General features: G+C 38.5%; 1 protein-coding gene across 1 annotated transcript; it reads left to right on the top strand.

Moving 5' to 3' along the window:
- Positions 1-262: 262 nt before the first annotated feature.
- On the top strand, positions 263-10,600 carry LOC149610607 (NAD(P) transhydrogenase, mitochondrial-like). Its single transcript, XM_089859040.1, has 13 exons — positions 263-327; positions 392-1,059; positions 1,912-2,099; positions 2,179-2,334; positions 2,932-3,136; positions 3,198-3,410; positions 4,227-4,316; positions 5,029-5,544; positions 7,795-8,040; positions 8,107-8,447; positions 8,525-8,685; positions 10,029-10,132; positions 10,191-10,600. The coding sequence occupies exons 2-13, from the start codon at positions 417-419 to the stop codon at positions 10,550-10,552; spliced, it is 3,225 nt and encodes a 1,074-aa protein (XP_089715166.1). The 5' UTR covers positions 263-327; positions 392-416; the 3' UTR covers positions 10,553-10,600.
- The last annotated feature ends 5,848 nt before the right edge of the window (positions 10,601-16,448 follow it).

Genomic DNA, 16,448 nt, shown 5'->3' on the forward strand with positions numbered 1-16,448 from the left:
CACGGCCACGAGTTCGAGACGTGGAAATTTAACACTTTAGAGTGGTTATTCAACCTCAATATTCCGGTTTCATTTTATAACCTGTAGAAAACCCTTTTTTGCTTAATTTAAAACCAGTTTAAATTAAAACAAATTCGTGATATTAATGATAAACTAGAGCACCATCTTGTCGGGTAAGCGAAATCCTTTATTTCAATTTTAATGACTACCACTACCATCCAATGCTGCAGTGTATCTCTCTCTCCTCAAATAACTATCCAAGTGTGCCTGGTTGCTTAACATCTTAAGTAGGTACTTGGTCGTCTTGGATAATAAGGAGCTGAGGCAGTAAACACTTAGTCTATTTTTAAACACCCCAATGTTACTATAATAGATCTTTGCATTGTAACAGGTTGCTCCAATTTAGCGCTACAATCATGAACCATTTGTTAAAAACGACATGCAGTCAATTTGACTCCTTTGGAGGCAAATCAAGAGGCATAATTAAATTGACAAGTCGCAAGTTTGTGACTGGTAATTGCTTCAGGTCATCTAATAAGCCCAAAGAACAGGCGAAATCCGGTAGTGAAATAGTACCTGGAATACCCTATTCGAAATTGACGATTGGAGTCCCGAAAGAAGTTTTTAAAAATGAAAGACGAGTAGCTCTAAGTCCCGCAGCTACTGCCAATCTTGTCAAAAAAGGGTTTAACGTTAACATCGAAGAAAATGCCGGACTTGAGGCAAAATTTTCTAATTTGGAATACGAAGCGGCTGGAGCTAAAATTACCGACCTGAAAACTGCCACTACTTCAAATATAATTCTAAAAGTCCGAGCTCCTAATTTAGAAGAAATACCGTCTTTCATTGAGAAGTCAAATTTGATCAGCTTCCTCTACCCTGCTCAAAATAAATCTCTTATTGACGAATTAGCCAAAAGAAATATGACCGTTTTTGCAATGGATACCATTCCAAGAATCAGTAGAGCTCAAGTATTTGACGCTTTGAGTTCAATGGCTAATATTGCTGGATATAAAGCGGTTATCGAAGCTGCCAATCATTTTGGGAGATTCTTTACAGGTAAAATTGTATGACCAAGATGAGATGTCAAAATCGCCGTTAAAGTTTTCCTAGTGTGAACGTTGAAGGAGGCCATTAATGATTATATTTAATTTTTCTTTGAATATAATAATCTTTGATAGCTCCCTTTGTCTTTGAAATTATTTTACAGGGTTCATACAAACCTGGAAAACCTGGAAAAATCAGGGAAATAAATAGTTGAGATAAACCTCAGGGAAAACTCAGGGAAATAAATAGTTGAGATAAACCTCAGGGAAATAAATAGTTGAGATAAACCTCAGGGAAAATCAGGGAAATAAATAGTTGAGAAAAACCTCAGGGAAAACTCAGGGAAATTTCGAATTTTTAGTAAAATTCAGGGAAATTTGTGTCAAACAGGGGCCGAGTAATGAAGCAAAATTTTTGTAAACATCCTCTCCATAGGATTAACACTACACAAAACTTTGGAGGCTCATAATTCTGGTTCTACTAGTGATAGGGGGATGTCCTTTGAGTATGTTATAGTCCAATTTATCCCCCATCTAACCATACTAAAAACGTACGGCTACGACAAACAGGGACCGAGTTATTAAGCAAAATGTTCGTGAGCATACCCTCCATAGGATTAACATTACACTATACTTTGGAGGCTCATAACTCTGATTCTATTAGAGATACGGGGATGCCCTTAGAGTATGTTATAGCCCTATTTGCACCCCCGCCCTCCTCCGTTAACGGGAAAAACCTGGAAAATTCAGGGAAGCATATGGGGAAAAACCTGGAAATATCAGGGAAATTTTATTTTCCAAAAGTTGTATGAACCCTGAATTATCTACTATCAATTAAGATATTAATCAATATTATTTTCAACAGGACAGATAACTGCTGCGGGTAAAGTACCACCAGCCAAAGTACTCGTGATTGGTGGAGGAGTAGCGGGATTAGCGGCTATAGGAACAGCTAAAAATATGGGAGCCATCGTCAGGGGGTTCGATACGAGAGCGGCTGTCAAGGAACAAATCGAATCTCTAGGAGCGGAGTTTCTAGAAGTCAACATTAAGGTAGGAACCCATTTTTGACAGACCAAGGCTTAAGGCACTGACGAAGTAATTAATCTCAAAAACTAGCGTTGTTTTAAAGGAATCTGGTGAAGGCACTGGGGGTTACGCTAAAGAAATGTCGCCCGAGTTTATCGCCGCTGAAATGGAGCTTTTCGCTAAGCAGTGTAAAGAAGTTGATATTATCATAACGACGGCTTTGATACCCGGTAGACCAGCGCCTAAACTTATCTCCAAGGTAAATTATATTAAATACTAATTAAATTAAAATTAATTATCAGGGAAAACCTGGAATAATCAGGGAAATAAATAGTTGACAAGAATCTCAGGGAAAATTCAGGGAAATTTAGAATTTTTAGTAAAATTCAGGGAAATCAGGGAAATTTGCGTCAAACAGAGGCCGAGTAATTAAGCAAAATGTTCAAAAACATCCCCTCCTTAGGATTAACATTACACTAAACTTTGGAGGCTCATAACTCTGGTTCTAGTAGAGATACGGCGATATCCTTTGAGTATGTTATAGCCTTATTTGTCCGCCATCCAACCATACTAAAAACTTAGGGCTACATCAAACAGGGGCCGAGTAATTAAGCAAAACGTAAACAAACACACCCTCCACAGGATTAACATTACACTAAACTTTGGAGGCTCATAACTCTGGTTCTACTAGAGATACGGGGATGTCCTTTGAGTATGTTATAGTCCTATTTGCCCCCCCCCTTCCTTCGTTAACATTTGCTCCATAGGATACTACATATATGGGAAAAAACTGGAAATCTCAGGGAAATTTGTTTTCCAAAAGTTTATGAACCCTGATTATGTTTATTTCATACAGCAAATGATTGAAAGTATGAAACCAGGCTCAGTTATCGTTGACTTAGCCGCTGAAGCCGGTGGAAACGTAGAAACAACCAAACCCGGTCATATTTACACTCATAAAGGAGTGATTCATATTGGCTACACTGACCTTCCAAGTCGCTTACCAACGCAGTCATCGACTCTTTACGCTAATAATATTTCAAAGTTTCTTTTATCCATTGGTAATTATAAGTTAACTTAGAATGTTTTGTGAATTTAGTTGATGTTCCGGAATGTCTTTAGGAAGCAAGGACCATTTCTACATTGATTTGGAGGATGAAGTCGTCAGAGGTTCAATTGTTCTTCAGGAGGGGAAACTGTTATATCCTCCACCACCTCCCAAAGTGGCCGCTGTAGCGCCAGGAGCTCCTGCGGCAGCGACACCCGCTAAGGTAGCGCCACCGGAACCTAATTACTTCAATGAGCAACTGAAGAGTGCAACTTTATACAGTTCAGGTATAAATTATTTTTACCACTTAAAGGGACTATAAAGTGGCCGAGAGTTTTAGGCCCGCGACCTTAGCAAAGGCGCTGTGATTGGCCCAATTGTACCACCTGCTGGATAAGGCTAAATAACCAGTGGTGTGCGAGTCCCGTTTTTTCGGTTTCGAGCCGAGTCCGAGTATCGTAACTAATTTCTTATCGAGTATCGAGCCGAGTCTCAAAAATACTTTCGAGTATCGAGTATTTAGATAGGTCAAATTTTGGTTCTTTCGAGTAATTATCGAGTCTCAAATATTGACTTGTCGAGTAGCAATTTTGTAAATTTCTTGAAAATAACGAAGATTTTCAATTATCTAATATCGAACTAGTTCAAAAAGATTGTTAGTGATCAATTAAACATTGAACAGGTGATTTTCAAAATAAATGATCATGAACTCATCGTCTGCTATAGTTGTAAGCCTCGGACTCGAGTATTTGTCGAGTATTTAAGATGTTAAAAAGCTACTCGAATCTGTTTCGAGTATCTCAATGTGTTGTTATCGAGTATCGAGTCGAGTACTCGACTCGATACTCGAACCGAGTACTCGAACTTAACGAGTACTCGCACACCCCTGATATTTTCCCAGAATGAAGAAAAGACTGGTTTTCTTTTCCTTGGGGGGGGGGGGGTCTATACAGACCCTTTAAGTTTTTCACTGCTTTAGAATCCAACCTTGGGAAGGGGAGGAGGCCCCATGATTCGTATATGTACTTGAATATGGGACCAAATGCTGTACATCATCAAAAGGTTATTCAGTCAATTAATCTTACTTAATATCTTTGAAATAGGTTTGGGAACTTTAATTGGTCTGGGATTAATATCTCCTAATCCCGCTTTCACAACAATGGCAACTACACTTGGACTATCGGGAATTGTTGGTATGATCTAAGTTTATTTAATTTACACTATGTTATACCAAGAAGTGATATCTAGTTTATTAGGGAGAAGGTGTAAGATGCCTAAGTATTCGCGTGACATAGTCCGGGCCAGTCCCCCTTTCAAAATACAAGGGGGGGGGACGTAAAAGGAGGCCGGGCTATTTCGCTACTCTCTCCTCAATCGGAAAATACGTAATTTTCGTCATTCGCCAGAGAGAATTTAGAGGGGGAGTGGAAGGGGCGGTTTGGAATGTAGCGCAACGTCGTCTGCTAAACGTTATCTAGGCAGGTCGATTTCCGGTATGATGCGTTTGTAACAGAGAGATTTTAGAACATGTGACCAGAAACTCGCCTACCCCAAAAAGCTCAACGCGACATCTTGTTTGGGCGTCATCACGTTTAATAGAGTCAAAGGGGGGGCCTTCCACTCCCTTCTAAATTCTCTCTGCATTCGCGTCGCGCTGACGTGCACGAGTTTTCAAGAACCAGTGAGATGCTGGTTGTAATTTAGAGGAGGGGATTAACTCCGGACCTACTATACGTTTGGACAGAAGATAAAGCTGGAAATGTGGAGGCGAATTTATACCTTCTACCTAGTAAACTAGATATCACTTCTTGGTTATACCATGTGCAAGTTTCTCGAAGATCTTCAACTCGAGAATGAAAATTCAAGGTTCATACTCCTCCCTGACCCTGTTTTAACTTTGCTTAGGGTACCACACGGTTTGGGGCGTAACTCCGGCCCTTCACTCACCTCTCATGTCAGTCACTAACGCCGTATCGGGAATAACCGCTGTTGGAGGTCTTTTAATGATGGGTGGTGGATTGCTGCCATCCACTATACCTCAAGGGTTAGCCGCGACAGCCGCTTTTATCTCAACCATTAACATCTGCGGCGGTTTTCTCGTCACCAAGAGGATGTTAGATATGTTTAGGAGACCAGGGGATCCTCCGGAGTATAATTATCTCTACGGTATTCCCGGACTCGTATTTATTGGAGGTTACGCTGCCGCTGTTCAAAGTGGATGCTCCGAAATACATCAGATGGCTTATTTGGGATCTTCCCTGTGTTGCGTCGGAGCTTTAGCTGGTTTATCATCGCAGAAAACTTCCAGGCTAGGAAATTCTTTAGGGATGCTCGGAGTTTCTTCCGGAATTGCCGCGACTTTGGGACAAATGAACGTCTCACCCGACCTAGCGATACAAATTGCAGGATGTATGACTTCAGGTAAAAAAATTAAATGGTTTTAGGTATCAATGGAAAAAGGGTGTTAATTATCGCGTTCGAAGGGGTGTTTAATTATTATCGCGTTCGAAGGGGTGTTTAAAATTATGGCGTTCGAAGGGGCGTGTTTAAAAATATGGCGTTCGAAGGGGTGTTTAAAATTATGGCGTTCGAAGGGGTGTTTAAAATTATGGCGTTCGAAGGGGTGTTTAAAATTATGGCGTTCGAAGGGGCGTGTTTAAAATTATGGCGTTCGAAGGGGCGTGTTTAAAATTATGGCGTTCGAAGGGGCGTGTTTAAAATTATGGCGTTCGAGGGGGCGTGTTTAAAATTATGGCGTTCGAAGGGGCGTGTTTAAAAATATGGCGTTCGAAGGGGCGTGTTTAAAATTATGGCGTTCGAGGGGGCGTGTTTAAAATTATGGCGTTCGAAGGGGCGTGTTTAAAATTATGGCGTTCGAGGGCGTGTTTAAAATTATGGCGTTCGAGGGGGCGTGTTTAAAATTATGGCGTTCGAAGGGGTGTTTAAAATTATGGCGTTCGAAGGGGCGTGTTTAAAATTATGGCGTTCGAAGGGGCGTGTTTAAAAATATGGCGTTCGAAGGGGCGTGTTTAAAATTATGGCGTTCGAAGGGGTGTTTAAAATTATGGCGTTCGAAGGGGCGTGTTTAAAATTATGGCGTTCGAAGGGGCGTGTTTAAAATTATGGCGTTCGAAGGGGCGTGTTTAAAAATATGGCGTTCGAAGGGGTGTTTAAAATTATGGCGTTCGAAGGGGTGTTTAAAATTATGGCGTTCGAAGGGGCGTGTTTAAAAATATGGCGTTCGAAGGGGCGTGTTTAAAATTATGGCGTTCGAAGGGGCGTTTTTAAAATTATGGCGTTCGAAGGGGCGTTTTTAAAATTATGGCGTTCGAAGGGGCGTGTTTGAAATTATGGCGTTCGAAGGGGCGTGTTTGAAATTATGGCGTTCGAAGGGGCGTGTTTGAAATTATGGCGTTCGAAGGGGCGTGTTTAAAATTATGGCGTTCGAAGGGGCGTTTTTAAAATTATGGCGTTCGAAGGGGCGTTTTTAAAATTATGGCGTTCGAAGGGGCGTTTTTAAAATTATGGCGTTCGAAGGGGCGTTTTTAAAATTATGGCGTTCGAAGGGGCGTGTTTGAAATTATGGCGTTCGAAGGGGCGTGTTTAAAAATATGGCGTTCGAAGGGGCGTGTTTAAAATTATGGCGTTCGAAGGGGCGTGTTTAAAATTATGGCGTTCGAAGGGGCGTGTTTAAAAATATGGCGTTCGAAGGGGTGTTTAAAATTATGGCGTTCGAAGGGGTGTTTAAAATTATGGCGTTCGAAGGGGCGTGTTTAATTATTATCGCGTTCGAAGGGGTGTTTAAAATTATGGCGTTCGAAGGGGTGTTTAAAATTATGGCGTTCGAAGGGGCGTGTTTAAAAATATGGCGTTCGAAGGGGTGTTTAAAATTATGGCGTTCGAAGGGGCGTGTTTAAAATTATGGCGTTCGAGGGGGCGTGTTTAAAATTATGGCGTTCGAAGGGGCGTGTTTAAAAATATGGCGTTCGAAGGTGCGTGTTTAAAATTATGGCGTTCGAGGGGGCGTGTTTAAAATTATGGCGTTCGAAGGGGCGTGTTTAAAATTATGGCGTTCGAGGGCGTGTTTAAAATTATGGCGTTCGAGGGGGCGTGTTTAAAATTATGGCGTTCGAGGGCGTGTTTAAAATTATGGCGTTCGAGGGGGCGTGTTTAAAATTATGGCGTTCGAGGGCGTGTTTAAAATTATGGCGTTCGAAGGGGCGTTTTTAAAATTATGGCGTTCGAAGGGGCGTTTTTAAAATTATGGCGTTCGAAGGGGCGTTTTTAAAATTATGGCGTTCGAAGGGGCGTGTTTGAAATTATGGCGTTCGAAGGGGCGTGTTTAAAAATATGGCGTTCGAAGGGGCGTTTTTAAAATTATGGCGTTCGAAGGGGCGTTTTTAAAATTATGGCGTTCGAAGGGGCGTTTTTAAAATTATGGCGTTCGAAGGGGCGTGTTTGAAATTATGGCGTTCGAAGGGGCGTGTTTGAAATTATGGCGTTCGAAGGGGCGTGTTTAAAATTATGGCGTTCGAAGGGGCGTGTTTAAAATTATCAGGTTCGAAAGATTTTATCAACAAAATTGACTTCATTTGCGATCTATTCAAAGAATTAATCTGCGACTGTCTCTAATCTTCACACCTGTAAAGACAATGTTATTATCATTCTTAGGTGGTGTGATTGGTCTAATAATAGCTAAGAAGCTGGAAATTACGGATTTGCCTCAATTAGTCGCCGCATTCCATAGTTTAGTCGGAATGGCTGCCGTATTAACCTGTTTAGCGACATACATGGTTGACTTCCCAACATTCGCCACTGATCCAGCTGCCAACGTCATTAAAACGGCCCTTTTCCTCGGAACATACATTGGAGGCGTTACTTTCAGCGGGTCTTTAGTCGCTTATGGAAAATTGCAAGGTATATGACGCAACAAGTCTTTCTCGAAATCGGATTTCTTACCAACCTTGCACTTTGCCTCAACAGGCATTTTGAATTCGGCTCCTTTAATGTTACCCGGTCGAAATGCTTTGAACGCTGGACTGATGGCGACCAATGTGGGAGCTTTAGCTTATTACTTAGCTTCGGATAGTCAAGTTGTCGGAATGAGTTGCTTGGGAACCACAACAGCATTATCAACCCTGATGGGTGTGACTTTAACAATGGCCATTGGAGGAGCTGATATGCCAGTAGTCATTACTGTTCTAAACAGTTATTCTGGTTGGGCTCTTTGCGCCGAAGGTTTCATGTTAAATAATAATTTAATGACAATTGTCGGATCCTTAATTGGCTCATCCGGAGCCATTTTGTCCTACATTATGTGCAAAGTACGTTGATTGAAATGGGGTTTGATTTTTTTTGTTCTTTAGCTTGATGTTAATTAACTTTGTTTTAAACTTCAAAGGCGATGAATAGGTCATTAGCAAATGTGATTTTTGGAGGATACGGAACGTCAAGTACAGGAGGTGGTAAACCCATGGAAATCACGGGAACTCATACCGAATGTAATCTTGATCAGACTGCCCAGATGATTCAAGAAGCGCGTAATATTATCATTGTACCTGGGTATGTATCAATGTAACAATTTAAAGGGAGGGTGAAGTAGAAAATCAAGTGATTTTTTTTTTTATCGATTCTTCTACTAATTATAAGACCAGTCTGCAAATAGTGAAACATTCAGGAAATACCAGCTCCGAATGATTTTAAAATTCAAATTAGGTTCAGATTTTAAGGATAATTTTAAATAAGGACCTCCGACCAATCGCGTAAGTCTTGCCTTTTTATTAACAAAATTCTCGTGGCATGCTCCGTGTCGAATGAAATTTATCACGAGATTTGATAAAATTAGGCTCGCGACGTGACAATCGTGGCGCGAGACATGGAGCGTGCAACGAGAATTTTGTTAACAAAAAGGCAGGGCGTTACGCGATTGGTCGGAGGGGCTTATTTCAAATTATCCTTAAAATCTGAACCTGATTTGAATTTTAAAATCATTCGGAAGTATTTCTTGAATGTTTCACTATGCAGATTGGTCTTATAATTAGTAGAAGAATCGATAAAAAATCACTTGATTTTCTACTTCACCCTCCCTTTAAAGGAACACCAGGCTCGATATAGTTACGTTTTAGGACACTAAATTAGGCGTGGTCGAAATTTTTTATAAGATCAAAATTAGTATATTTTTCAAGCCAAATAGTCTGCTACTACGAACTTCCTCATGACGTCACACCCAACTATCTCTTACCTCGGTTTTAGCGACCATATTGGAAGTCATCAGCTCAGGCCGTACAATTTAGACTAGCAATATTGACGTCACGTCACGTCCCCGTAGCTCCTCCCCTCTCAGTACCACTCTATTCAAGCGGAGCCTCCGAAATGAACTAGGCCCATGCATGTCAAATTTTATGTGGGGAAATATCCAGTTTGTTAAGGAAAATATTTTCACCATAGATGGCGCTTATTTTTCCGTTTTGACAGGGGTCTTCCTTAAATTATTGTTGATATTTTAGGGGTCAGTCATAAAATTTTTATGATCGAGAAAAGTTTCATCCTAAAATTAACGTAAATGTTTTTGGGGCTATTCACTTTTTACTGAATCTTTCGGTTAGATTGTATTGATGACAACAAAATAAATTATTTCAATTAAAATAATTCAGTAAGAGTTGTAAAAACGTATACTTACAATCCGCGACCTTGGCCCAAATACTTAAGCAGTCGACAGGGTCACGGGGTTGAACTTTGTTTATTTTACGGTCGTGTCAGCGCCCCCAAGCGGGAAAACTCGGCGAACTAAATTAGTTAAAAAAATATTCTCGCTTCGCCACACGCATGGGCCTAGTTCATCCCGGAGGCTCCGATTCAAGAAAAAGAAACTCTTGTTATAAACGTGTTTTTTTTTACTTTCAAAGATACGGCTTATGCGTAGCGAAGGCTCAATACGCCATTGCTGAAATGGTCAAGATTTTGAAAGAAAAGGGGAAAAATGTTAGATTTGGAATTCATCCTGTCGCTGGTATGCTTTTGAACATAATCATTGTAATTGTACACTGTTAAACCAAGTTTCTTTATAGGTCGAATGCCGGGACAACTCAATGTGCTTTTGGCTGAAGCGGGAGTACCTTACGACGTTGTTTTAGAAATGGAGGAAATTAACGATGACTTTGATGAGACTGATTTAGTTTTAGTCATCGGAGCCAATGATACGGTCAATTCGGCAGCGGAAGAAGATCCTAACAGTATCATTGCTGGAATGCCCGTTTTGAAAGTATGGAATTCCAAACAGGTCGTCGTCATGAAGAGGAGTTTAGGCGTTGGTTACGCCGCTGTCGATAATCCAATATTCTACAAAGAAAATACGTCGATGTTACTCGGTGATGCCAAGAAAACATGCGACAGTCTGCTCAATAAGATCAAGGAGATATACAATTTATAATAATTGTGGAATAAAATTTTAGGATACATTTTTACAAATTCCGAAAAATGTTTATGTTATTTCATTTATTTATTTATTTCATTCATTCATTTATTTATTTATTTCATTCATTCATTTATTTATTTATTTATTTCATTCATTCATTCATTCATTTATTTATTTCATTCATTTATTTATTTCATTCATTTATTTATTTATTTCATTCATTCATTCATTCATTCATTTATTTATTTATTTCATTCATTCATTTATTTATTTATTTCATTCATTCATTTATTTATTTATTTATTTCATTCATTCATTCATTTATTTATTCATTTATTTATTTATTTATTTATTTTATTTATTTATTTCATTCATTCATTTATTTATTTATTTCATTCATTCATTTATTTATTTATTTCATTCATTCATTTATTTATTTATTTCATTCATTCATTCATTTATTTATTTCATTCATTCATTTATTTATTTCATTCATTCATTTATTTCATTTCAAAATGTGTTTATTTTTTTGTGTTAATTACTTTATGGGACACTAGAATGGAGGTGGACAGTTTAAATAATGTTTTATCAGGGATAAATTTAATTTTAGAAGTAGGAATGGAGAACAGAGTAATCTGTACGCGCGTCAAAGTCCCGGGACCCCCTTCCACAGGATGGAGGGGTATGAAAGAAGAAGCGGGTCTTAGCGACAGAGGTAAAAAAGGAATTTCGCATTTTTCGCCGTCCCTCTCAGGAACGTCATCAAAGCCTACTTTAAGTGAGCCAATAAGACAATTTAAACTTTTCGTTACGTGTTGGAGGGAGGGGCTCTATACTGGGTTATGAGTCAGACTGAAGTAAATACTAACCGTTCTCCATTCCTGCTTCTAAAATTAAATCTATCCCTGGTTTTATAAACTTTAAAGCAACTGTTGGCTCCTTGTTGTGGCACCCCTAACATTCTGGCTGAACTTCTACACACCCCTGCTGGCATTCCGTTTTTTGTAGAGTAGAGCCTATTTTAGTCCGTTTTCCGACCCTCCTCTTCGTATTTTTTCTACCTAGAGCATATCAGTGGAAGGTACTGTGAGGTTGCATGATGAAGTACTGCCAAGTCCTGTTAGGGATCTGCCAGAGAAGTGTGGTTTAAAATGACTCCTCCCCTTACCACCAAAATGGCGGCAAACTTCACAGACTGAAAGGCTTGTGGGGGAAGGCTAAGTGAGGGTCTCACGCTTAATAGGGGAGATTTTCACCCCTTTTCCCACAACCTATTGTGACGTTTTTCAAATTTTCATATACCTGTCAACACCCTCTATAGACCATTTCGGAAATTATTTACTGAAAATTAAACACACAATGCCATTGGGGTATCCTCCTTGTCGCCAAGAAGAACCGCTAGAGGCAGTGGGAGTAGGCTAGCCACCCGCGTGTAGTAAACGAGGGCTCCGTCTGGCGTAGCTTCTTGGCGCAAGGAAAAATACCCCAATGGCGGCCTCGCCCCTGGGTGTTGGCTTTTCTCTATGTAGTTTCCAAAATGGTCTATTACGTAACTTTTTAAATTCTGCCCTTTGGTGCCGAAGTCCAAACTGAAATTAAATTGTATTAGCGAAAGCCTACTGAGTGACTCAACTTCACGCGTTTGAGATTTGACTTTGACCTACCATTGTCGTTTCGCCTTTCCAGTTTCCATGGCGTAGTTTTAGTGGAGTGAAAATGGAAATGTCCTTCAAAACTCAAAAGGTATTACATCGCAGTCAGGTCACCTCTAATATTCCTCCATGGTGATATATTGCTATCAGCCTACAGAAAATTGCAATAAAAATACCCTTATTTGCAGCTTTGTTCTAGATTATGAGGGTCAAGGTCAACTTATGAATCATTTTAATACTTGGTTTCAGTGGCGCCGCCAGGGGGTAGGCTGGGTAGGCTACAGCCTACCCGTAAATTTCAGAGGGGCCCCGAAATTAGGTTCTCATAATATTAAAATACCATTGATACAATATTTTGATCTAGGCTTGCAAGGCAATGAACTTTAGACAAAGTTTCACAAGGATGATGAACCTTTTGGCATCTGATTTTTACAATATTCTCTAAAATGGAAAATGGGTTAACACTTTCGTGTTAAAAGTTTTTGACTAGCGAGAAAAGCTATCTCGCTTTTTGATTTTTAGCCACATCGTATGATGTACATCTACGATGAGGCTCTTAGTTTGACCTGCCCTGATGTCATTCTCGTAGAAGTAGTAGTAGTCTGGAGGATAACTGTCGATTTTTAATAAAATCATGCACTTTTTCAAGAAAGCATGAAACTTGGTATAAAGTTAGTTTGAAGTATATTAAGTCAATTAAAGATTGGAGGCATTCCGTATCTCTGTTGTGACAGCCGTGACAAGCCGTCAAAGCGGCCGTGAAATTGTAAACTCACCTAACATCATTTTAGGTAGCACCCCTCGAGATACACAGCCTTCGAGCTATAGAGAAAATGTAGGGGTCGTGTATAAAGCAAAAATCTTTCGGATTCGTAGGAGCTCAGTAAGGAATGAAAGAAATTTTCAATAGAAAATCAAACTACGCGCTACAAAATGAAAAAAATTACTTAATTTTTAACTGCTATTATTGAACATTTTAAAATAACAATTTGGCAACATAATTAAACCCATAATTTCGTATAAGCACAACTCCAAGTATCACCTGTTACTATTATTAATAAAAATATTTAACCATAAATATTATTAGAGTTGTAAACATTTTTTTAATCATTCATGTGTAAATGTGTATGTGTAAATGTGTATGGTTTAAATGTATTCCAATGATTTTCATAGCAGTAAACACAATAGGAAAAAAGTTACTTCCAATAAAATAAACCCTCCTTACACATGAAAGCCAACCGCTCTCTTAGAATTATTGAACATTTTAAAGTAACAGTTTCGCACCATAATTAGTCATAATTTCGCACCATAATTAGAGTCATAATTTCGCAACATAATTAGAGTAATTAATTTCGCAACATAATTAGAGTCATAATTTCGCAACATAATTAGAGTCATAATTTCGCAACATAATTAGAGTCATAATTTCGCAACATAATTAGAGTCATAATTTCGCAACATAATTAGAGTCATAATTTCGCAACATAATTAGAGTCATAATTTCGCAACATAATTAGTGGGGTGGCGTAGCGGTTAGCGCTTTCGCCTCGCAGCAAGAGGATCCCGGGTTCGATCCCGGACTGTGGCACCGGGTGAAAATCTGGGAACAAATCCTTCTGCGTAGAGTTTGCAAGTTCTCTCCCCACTTGTTAAAAGGAGTTTTCCTCCGCGGTCTAACCCGGTTTCTCCTTTCCATCAAAACTTGCTGAGGTTAACGGTAATAGTTAGTATAGGGCGCTGTAGGTTAGCTGTGGCATAGGGGCTAGCCACCACCCCTCTATGCATCGTAAAGGGGCCCACCTGTAAATAAGTCGCGAGTTGACTTAGTGTGGACATCCCTTCCTAGACCAAGCTTAGATTATTATTATTATTAATTAGAGCCATAATTTCGCAACATAATTAAAGTGATAATTTCGTAACATAATTAGAGTCATAATTTCGCAACATAATTAGAGTCATAATTTCGCAACATAATTTGAGTCATAATTTCGCAACATAATTAGAGTCATAATTTCGCAACATAATTAGAGTCATAATTTCGCAACATAATTAGAGTCATAATTTCGCAACATAATTAGAGTCATAATTTCGCAACATAATTAGAGTCATAATTTCGCAACATGATTAGAGTCATAATTTCGCAACATGATTAGAGTCATAATTTCGCAACATGATTAGAGTCATAATTTTGCAACATAATTAGAGTTTTTAATCATTCATGTGTAAAATCCTCTATGGTTTAAATGTATTCCAAAATTTATAAACAAATTATGTTTAAAGATAGAGAAGTCTATGGCTCTTTAAATAATTAGCGCTTCACAACTCTAGGCACCCTCCACATTTACAAAGCGCAGTGCACGGTAGATTCGCTTTCTGATATTTACAATTACCTCGACAGCCTTTGACGCAACCGCACTTAATTATTTCTCTGCACACATCACCTGCTGGCGGCAAGGCCATCCAACAAACAAGGTTCATACTCAAATAACCCATTTTGGCTTTATATTTTGTTCCATCCGACAGGTACCTGCCCCCAAATATGGCCCGCTTGGTAAGTCAGTTTTTCAGTGGTATTTTTTACATAAGAAGCAAATTTCCTAGTTTATCTTGGTTTCTTCGTTTCCTTTTAAATTTAGAGAATCGTCTTTCACTAACACGAACCTGTTCATAATTAAGCCGAAGTATAATTTAACTTGGATTTAACTACCGTAAGCGATCTTTATGACGGGAACTAAAATATAATTTTATAAAAGAAAAATTCCGGTAACTTAACGTGAACCACGCTCTGCACTAAACAACTATGATATGAAGTCCTAATATTTTTTGTCATGCAAAAGATCACTAAAACCCAGTAAATAACCCAAAAAACCAGAAAAAATTCCATTCTATCACCACAATACCAAAATTTGCCATGAATTTTCAGATCTTTACAACTTAACAAGCATAAATTAGCAGTATTGGGATACCGAATTTCTGAATGCCTGTATCATAAAAATATTTTTCAGTCTTTAAAATGTGAAGAATAATTAAAATATTCTCAAATTATTACTTAAAATGTTGACAGTTGTTTATTCTTAAATGTTGCGAAATTGTTACTTTAAAATGTTCAATAATTCTAAGAGAGCGGTAGCTCTCTTAGATAAGACTTCATATTGGCTTTCATGTATAAGGAGGGTTTCTTTTATTGGACGTAACTTTTTTCCTATTGTGTTTACTGCTATGAAAATGGAATTCATTTAAACCATAGAGGGTTTTACATATGAATGATTAAAAAAAAGTTGTTTACAACTCTAATAATATTTATGGTTAACTATTTTTATTAATAATAGTAACAGGTGTTACTTGGAGTTGTGCTTATACGAAATTATGCCTTTAATTATGTTGCCAAATTGTTATTTTAAAATGTTCAATAATAGCAGTTAAGAATTAAGTAATTTTTTCATTTTGTAGCGCGTGGTTTGATTTTCTATTGAAAATTTCTTTCATTCCTTACTGAGCTCCTACGAATCGGAGAGATTTTTGCTTTATACACGACCCCTACATTTTCTCTATAGCTCGAAGGCTGCGTATCTCGAGGGGTGCTACCTAAAATGATGTTAGGTGAGTTTACAATTTCACGGCCGCTTTGACGGCTTGTCACGGCTGTCACAACAGAGATACGGAATGCCTCCAATCTTTAATTGACTTAATATACTTCAAACTAACTTTATACCAAGTTTCATGCTTTCTTGAAAAAGTGCATGATTTTATTAAAAATCGACAGTTATCCTCCAGACTATCTCCCGTTCCTTCTGGTCTCATAAAACTTCGATGTCAGACTCTATTTGGTTAACCGATTTCCCTTTTCCTCACCACATCAGCAGTGCACAGTGACCTCATAGGGGGCTTAACTGAAAATCCCCTCTCTCTCCGACTTCGTGCTTTATTATTTTCGCAAACTATAGTTTATATAATAATATGTCCATTGTCTGATATTACTGAACTTTAATCTATTAAACTTCTCTATATGAATAATATGATAAAAATAGTTGTTAATTTAATATTATCGACACTAAGCAACTAAATTTTTCTCTTGAAATTTTATAAGGGGCCCCCAAATCTTCCTTAGCCTACCTGTAAAATAATCCTGGCGGCGCCACTGCTTGGTTTAGACGAGGATGCGCTGTGCTAGTTGACAACTTCATTGTCGAGTCTGCGTTTTAAATTAAGCAAACTGTGAATTGTTTTCGGGTTGTATCGTGGATTAATAGTTCAACTGA

This window comes from Phalangium opilio, unplaced genomic scaffold, assembly GCF_054372755.1.
Source record: "Phalangium opilio isolate 3A_F unplaced genomic scaffold, DU_Popi_V2 ptg000329l_1, whole genome shotgun sequence".
Lineage (NCBI taxonomy): Eukaryota > Metazoa > Arthropoda > Arachnida > Opiliones > Phalangiidae > Phalangium > Phalangium opilio.